Below are 8,245 nucleotides of genomic sequence, written 5' to 3' on the forward strand. Positions count from 1 at the left end.
TTATTCTTGACTTTTTTTAAGAATAATCTGTTGGGCAGGGGGAATTTTCATTAGGATAAAAATTGCCCTGGCCTCATGGGAGTGATGATGACCCTATATAAATTATTTTGAAAGGAGACTTATTGAACGATCATGAAAAAGCATAGTTTGACTTTATTTCAGATGTTTTGTGGTATTAGGCTCAAAGAATCTTAGGCAGATGTTATATTAATAGCAATGATTCCCTATGCAACAAAGTCAAGGAAGGAGGTGAAAATAACGTATAGTTTTCTCTTCCTTTGGAATTCAAGCCCTAATATATATAATCTGCTAGTAGCTCATCAAATAATTATACTTGTAATCCCATATAGATTACACCCACATACCTTAGAGCATTTGTGAACATTTTGAACTCAAATTGCTATGCAGTTTTTTCAACAAGACCCCATCCAAATGCCAACTTTGTCTGCCAGCATGAGTAAAATACTTGCATTACAATGAGAATTGAATAAACATACTTAGGACTGTACTGTAAGCATAGAAGTTAATTTGAGTCACCTTGGACAGAAAGATAGGTGACATGTAAGTTTAATAAATAAATTAAATGAATAAATCTCATTGCATTCCAGCCCAAGGCAACCATCTCACCTCTTTGAAAGACTTCTTCTCCTTGTAATATGGGTTGATTTTCCAAGAGTACTTGCGCTTGTATTCTGATGCTTGACGGGCTTTCCTTCAAGAGACAAACTCCAATAGTTAGATTTGCTCCAGGTCGGATTATTTTAGGAACTGCCAACAGGTATGTGGGTCTAGAAATCACAAAAAGAAATAAAGTCTTCATACTTATTGACAATTGTTATTAAAATGCATAATATTATAAGCTATTGCTACCTATATGAACTAGAACAACCTTGAGGGAATTAAGGCAACTCATCAAAAATGTGTCTTGCTCTCATCTCTCATACCATTTTAAATTTTTAGGAGTTTTTTTTTTGGGGGGCAAAATAAAAGCAGAGGATGATTGTACTATATATAGAAAAAAAAACCTGTATCCTTATATAGTTCTTGATAAGGATATGATTAAAACTTAAGCTACAGAGACCTGAATCTCTGAGATATACTGAGATACAGATATAGAAACATAAGGAAAGAGGTTTTCCTCAATGATTAAAAGAAAAAGAATGTTTCCCTTAACAATCTTTCCACAGGCTTCTGGCCCCACATACATTCATGCCTGAATCATCTGCATCCAGAAAATTAAGCAGTTGTTTGGGCAGCTTTAACTCAGCGCCTAATACCCTGCATTTTGCTCCAGATTAGCAAAATGCAAATTTAGGCCTCCCGTGAAGAACATAATTCCCCCCAAACATGCTCTGCCCCAATTTCCCCCCCTCCTTCCATAATTCCCTTTCTCAGTCCCTTCTCGTCCACTAACCCCCCCCTTTTTTTTTTTCCCCTACCGAGCGTTAACAAGCGATGAAGCTATCACGAAGCCCCACATGAACGGGAGGATGGGGAACAGCCAAGAGCTCCTCCGGGGAACGGGAACAACTTCCATGAAGAGCTGCATCTTTCTTCTGGGGCACCGGGCAGCCGAACTGGAGACAACGGTGCTCCCCCTCCACTCGCGGCGCCTCCCCGCCTTTTCGAGAAACGAAAGCAGCTCCTTGTGTCGAGATTGGGGTAGCGCCTTCTCCAAAGGCACGGCTCTCCTCCGCCGCCCCTCCTATTCCACCCACTCGGAGGCTCCTGCCTAAATGAGGACAGGCCTTCGTGCCCACGAGCCTTTCCCACCCTCCCACTGGAAAGGCCGGCAAGAAGGAGCTGGAGAGAAGGTAGGGCCGGCGAGGGTTTTTCCGTGGTGCCTTTCTGGTCCACGATGCGTGTTCTCTCGCTGCGTAGATCTGTCAGCTGAAAGAAATTGAAGTTTTTAAGCGGTCCAGCGCAAGGCCAGCAAATTAGGGGGGAAAGAAAGTGGATTGCTAGAAGAAAAGGTCTGATGGGTTGAGTCAGAAATGGAAATAACAGACTCCAGCAGAGGGATGTTCCCGCTTAGCTGGTTTGCAACAGGCTGCGACCTGCCTTGCTGAAGTTGGTAACTAATCTTTTGGAATATGGATCTAAGACTAAGTGAATAGGATGTGAGACAGTCTAGGCTGACAGTCTAGGCTTGCCAGAAAGCTCGAGGGAGATAATTTATCAATTAGAAGATTTTAAAACATAGCTCCAGTTCTTTGTGCTTTGTGCCTTTATTTTTATGGTTCATTGCACAATTAAGCAGACGTTTATATTGAATTTGATATTTTTATCCACCCTGTTAAGTCCTTCCCAAGGATTTGCAATTGGAGATATTGTTTAATGATGTGTGAAGGTATTGTTGCAGGATGTAAGACATCAACATTGATCTGCTATCCTCCATTCTCTTAGTTCCAATTTTGGAATTGTATTCTGTTCAGATATCCTCTTCCTATCGGACTTGATTTATAATAACAGTCAATTTTTTGTTTTCTTTTCAGTCTTTCTAAATTGGTGACGGATAGGCAACTTTTCTTACAGTAGTCCTGCAGCTTAACAATTGGAGTCTGGAATATTATGTGGCAGGTGCTCCTCTGTTTGGATATTAATTATCTGTGAAGGTTTACAATACTCTTCACATTCTGCATAAAAAATTGCCAATCAATGATGGCACCAGTGGGACTATGATTGAAGAAGGGTCAGTTTCCTGTGGAATAGATGGCTAGAAATCCATGTATGATGGTACTTATATGAAAGTCATTACAAAACAATTCTGGACAAGTAGGTTTATTGTTTCAGATGGCCCACAACTTACTTTTGCACTATGATAGAATTAGTTTCTGACTGATTTGCCTTCTGGTAAATCATTCATTAATATGTCCATGTTGATGAAAAAAATGACTTATTTGTGAAAATGAGTTGTCCTAGGATTACTACTTTGCAGGAACATAAGCTGTTTGGAATTTCTGCATCTGAACAACACTTGAAAGTTGATGTAATGTTCTATAAAGAGGCAAGGGCGGGGGGAGTGTTCTAAACTATCCTGCTATGCTCATATCAGACATGCCAACTTCAATGTATGCAGTATGTTTTGCTTAGCCATTTAAACGTGTATTGGCCTAATTATTCTTTTTTTAAAAATAGCAAAAAAAAACCATGCATCTAGCCCAGGGGTCCCCAACCACCGGGCCCCGGACCGGTACCGGTCCGTGGAGCATTTTCTACCGGGCCACCAGTTTGCTGGGCGCTGCCATCTTGTTTTGATGAGAAAGTGCTTCCGGTGAGCTTTTCCGGTTGGAAAGCGGCGTTTGGGTCCTGAAGGAATCCTCGCGCCTTAGTTTCATCGGCTTCGAACAAAACTAAGGCGCGAGGATTCTTTCAGCACCCAAGGCAAGGCAAGCCGAGCGGCCGTCCCGAAGCCATCCCGAAGCCCATCGACAAAGGTACAAAGGAGGAGTTGAAGGTGGCGGGGAGAAGCGGGGGACGGCTGGCTGGCCGGTCGCTTGGCTCGCCTTGCGTGCTGATGCCGGTACCGGGCTGCGGATCATTTTGTGATGCCGGTACCGGGCCGTGTCACAAAAAAGGTTGGGGGCCACTGATCTAGCCTCATACTCCATGGTCCTTATCGAGACTGTTCAGCTGCACACTTTAGGTATTTTTTAAAGAGTCCCAGGAGAAATTATGGTACATTCATCTCTGGAGGAATGCTAATACAGAAGGGAGGGGCAGCAACAGAGAAGGCATACTTCCTTGGTCCCATACAGTGACAATGTTTAATTGAATGGATCTGGAACAATAGGAGATAAACCAACCACTATGCCTTGAAAGACTTTAAAGGTGATAACCAGCATCTTGAATTGTACCCAGAAGCCAGGTAGATACAAATACAGCTCACATAGCAGTAATGACACATGGTGAAATGACAAGGGCCTCTTATGATACTCCCATAGACAGCAAATTGTAATTATAAATGCAAGAGATGATTGATCTGAACTGCCTCCTGTTCAAGAAAAGAGGGCAAGTGGTACACAAGATGAACCCATGCAAAGATCCTCCTGGTCACGACTGCCACCTGTTTGGCCAAACAGTAGTTAAAAGGCCAGGAGGACCCCAAGCTGCACACCAGTTCAAATATGGAGAAGTGCAACCCATCTAAGAATGCTGACAACCATCAACCTACTGTTCCTGATGGATCTTGACACCTTTCCTAAAAGGGCTAAACTTAATTCTGGAACAAATATCTTTCACACGTTGGGATCAACATGGTGGTGAGATCTGCTCCTCCCAGTGGTGCTGCTGGATAATGCCTGCCTGCCAGGGTGGTGTTGAGCTTAACACAGACCAAACTAATGTAGGCCCTGTTCATAAGCCGGTCAGTCAGTTTTTTGTTGCAATCAATAGATCTACAGCCATATGTGTCAAAAATGCAGACATGGCCTGGATGCTGCATTTGATCATACAAGATGCTTTTTATTCATTACAACTCGGCTTTTAATACCATCATTCTGGATATACTGATTAAGAAGTTGCTGGAAATGGGCGTCTCCTCTCACATCTGCTGTTGGATAAGGGACTTTCTTACTAACAGACCCCAAACCGTTAGGATTGGCAGCTATTTTTCCTCCAGTCTTGCTCTCAGCACTGGCTCTCCACAGGGCTGTGTACTGAGCCCCCTTTTGTATTCACTCTAACCTACGACTGCACTCCCTCTTGTCCCACTAACTCTATAATAAAATTTGCAGATGATACCATGTTGGTGGGACTCATATCAGGAGGAGACGAGACGGCCTATAGGTCAGCGGTTCTCAGACTTGTCTTGTAGTGCAAGAGTCATAACCTCACCCTGAACATCAAAAAGATCAAAGAATTTATTATAGACTTCAGAAGATGCAAAGCAGAGCCTCTCCCATTATACCGTGTTTCTCCAACAATACGGCCTCCACCAATAGGAAGGCCCAGCATGTGTTTTGGGCATAAAATCAAATTAAGCCCCTCCCCCCAAATTTAGGCCTATTTTAAAATATGCAAAATAAGGGGGAAGGGCGGGAGACTTGCTGTTAGGAGCGCCCGTCGGGCCGGAATTCCTTGCCACCAGCCGCTCCTAACGGGCGATCATGGCCAAGCACAAAGAGCTCCCTACTCCCACCTTTGCTGCAGACACCTTTGGCACCCGCCGCTGTTGCTTTCCCTTCTGCCCATTACGCTGCCACATTTGGAGCTGCCGCTTCCGTGATTGGAGCGCGGTCGCCATTTGGAGCTCCAAACGCGGAAGTGGCAGCTCCAAACATGACGGCGGGCGATCTTTTTATTTTGGTCAGCGGCGAAGTTCAGAGCAAGCAAGAGAGGGAGACCGCGATGCCTTGCTAAAGAGCTTTCGCCTTTCCCTCCTTGCAGCGCGCATGCGTCCCAAGCAACACTCCGCCCGAAGAGTCGTCCTACTGCCTTCACTCTGCGTCAATTACACGACTCCGCCCTCCCCTCCGTCTCACCCTCCTGCGCTTTGGGCATCTCCGTGTGATCGCGACCCTGTCCTTTCCACCTGGCGCCCTTGCTGCTTTCTGGCTCTTTAACAACCGGCTTCGTGTTTGGAGCACTGCCGCTGTTTGGAGCTCCAAACGGCGGCGGAAGCTCCAAATGCGGAACCTCCAAACATGACGGTGGGCGATCTTTTTATTTTGGTCCGCGCGAAGTTCAGAGCGAGCAAGGGCGCCAGGTGGAAAGGACAGGGCCGCGATCACACGGAGATGCCCAAAGCGCAGGAGGGTGAGACGGAGGGGAGGGCGGAGTCGTGTAATTGACGCAGAGTGAAGGCAGTAGGACGACTCTTCGGGGCGGAGTGTTGCTTGGGACGCATGCGCGCTGCAAGGAGGGAAAGGCGAAAGCTCTTTAGCAAGGCATCGCGGTCTCCCTCTCTTGCTTGCTCTGAACTTCGCCGGACCAAAATAAAAGATCGCCGCCGTCATGTTTGAGCTGCCACTTCCGCGCTTGGAGCTCCAAATGGCGACCGCGCTCCAATCACGGAAGCGGCAGCTCCAAACGTGGCGGCGTAATGGGCAGAAGGGAAAGCAACAGCGGCGGGTGCCAAAGGTGTCTGCAGCAAAGGTGGGAGTAGGGAGCTCTCTGTGCTTGGCCATGATCGCCCGTTAGGAGCGGCTGGTGGCGAGGATGCAAGGGGGGGAATTAAGTCACCCCCCGAAAAGACGGCCTAGCCGTTTTTTCGGGGCTCAAAAAAAAATAAGGCCCGGCCTTATTATGTGAGAAACACGGTATATCAATGGAGACTGTATGGAAAGAGTTCATAGTTTTAAATTTCTAGGAACTCATATTTCTGACAACCTTACTTGGTCGGTCCACACTATGACCACTGCAAAGAAGGCCCAACAGCACCTGCACTTTCTGAGGTTGCTGAAAAAGAGTGGTCTGGGTGAGAAGTTGCTGGTTACTTTTTACCATTCTACCATCGAGAACATTTTGGCATACTGTGTAATGGTGTGGTATGCTGGATGCTCTGCAGTGGATAAGAAGATGCTCCAGAGAGTTATAAACACAGCACAAAAAAAATCATTGGTTGCTCTCTTTCTTCTTTGAAAGAGATTGCAAAGACCAGACTCCTCTATAGAACACTAAAAATCTCCACAGACCGTTCTCATGCTGGACATTCATATTTTGAACTGTTACCATCAGGGAAGCGTTATAGGTGTCTTAAAATGAGGACTAATAGATTTTATTGAGAAACAGTTTCTTTTCCAAGGCAGTGATTGTCTTGAATCAAACAGTGCATATGTGATTTAGTCTATTATTATTATTATTATTATTATTATTATTATTATTATTATTATTATTATTATTATTATTTACTCTGCAGTATGATTGTGATGTGGTTTGGGGCACTGTGCTGGAGTAGCTTTCAAATTTCATTGTATTCATGGAATGCAATGACAATAAAAGGTATTCTATTGTTGATCCAAAAAGCAGACCCTGTGCCTATGAGAATAACACTAAGAAGATGATGTTGGGGTCAATATAGGAAAGCATTCTTCTATGCTATAAGTACAAAACAAGGGTGTCAAACTAGCCAGATGTGTCAAGCGCAGGCCATGCAGATCCCAGCTCTGGAAAAAACATTGTGAAGCGTCACATGATGGCAATGTGATGCCGCAAGTTTGACACCCATACTTATGAAGCCTCTACAGATTTAATTACAAGGCATGATTATTTTAGTAGAGAAAGCTCATTAAAAATTAGGCATGTGTCACAAAATTAGTAATAGATTCCTCTGTTTTTAGCCTTTCAATAATTATAGAATTACAACTCTGGCAAAAAAAATCTGACTTATGAAGAATATTAATATTGTAGTTTAGATAATATCTGTTGAGCCATCACTTAGGATTTTAAAAATACACCACCTTGTATTGCACCTGAAATATTTTTCCAATTTTTTTATTACATAAAAGGTAAAGATTTCCCCAGTCCTGTCATAATGTTTATCATTCTTTGCTTTTCTTCAGTTAAAAAAAGGGGACTGTCCCAAAGGCACCTGGCAAACTGTAACGTAACTGGAAGGATTTGAATTTATATTTCTACACCAACACTGTCACATTCTTGATTGCAATCACAAACTTGATTGCAGGAAATACGACTTCAGCAATAGAGTGGTCAATGTCTGGAATACTCTACCCGACTCTGTAGTTTCTTCCCCAAACCCCAAAAACTTTAACCTTAGACTGTCTACTATTGACCTCACCCCTTTCCTAAGAGGCCTGTAGGGGGCGTGCATAAGCGCACCAACGTGCCTACCGTCCCTGTCCTATTGTTTCTCTTATTCTTTTATTTTTCTTATATGTACCCATTTCATGTATTCACAACTATGTATACATTTATACTTATTATCTTGTAAACAATTGGCAAATCAAATAAATAAATAAAATAAATAAATAAACATTGTCCCGACTGCCTAGTAGTAAATAATTACAAATATTCCATGTGATCTTCTATCTGGAAAGTTAAGGCCTCTGTTCACTTCATCAGAACAGGACGTTTTATAATATTTATAGTGCAAGAACCAATCTGTATTTTGGCAGAACTATTTCCGCAAAAGACAATGGGAAAAGATGAAAAGTCTTCCTCTACAGGTGTTAGCTGCCTTGATACTTTATCTCAGAATGGTATCCTCCTCTAATTTTAAGAGTTAACTACTCTGCCTCATTCTCAGCATTTCAGTAAAGGATCAGACTCCATGCTATGCTTTTTC

At 43.5% G+C, this 8,245-nt stretch overlaps 1 protein-coding gene across 1 annotated transcript in view; it reads right to left on the reverse strand.

The window, feature by feature from the left end:
* Nucleotides 1-1,977, reverse strand: part of CD109 (CD109 molecule) — a 63,720-nt gene extending 61,743 nt beyond the window's left edge. Inside the window, exons 1-2 of the mRNA XM_026665201.2 lie at nt 1,440-1,977; nt 628-788 (exon numbers count right to left, since the gene is read on the reverse strand). Coding sequence (XP_026520986.1) covers nt 628-788; nt 1,440-1,549 — 271 coding nt within the window. The 5' untranslated portion in view covers nt 1,550-1,977. The remainder of the gene's footprint in view (nt 1-627; nt 789-1,439) is intronic.
* Between the last annotated feature and the right edge of the window lie 6,268 nt (nt 1,978-8,245).

Source organism: Notechis scutatus, chromosome 1 (genome assembly GCF_049901735.1).
Source record: "Notechis scutatus isolate UNSWTSFEM ecotype Mainland chromosome 1, rNotScu1.2, whole genome shotgun sequence".
Lineage (NCBI taxonomy): Eukaryota > Metazoa > Chordata > Lepidosauria > Squamata > Elapidae > Notechis > Notechis scutatus.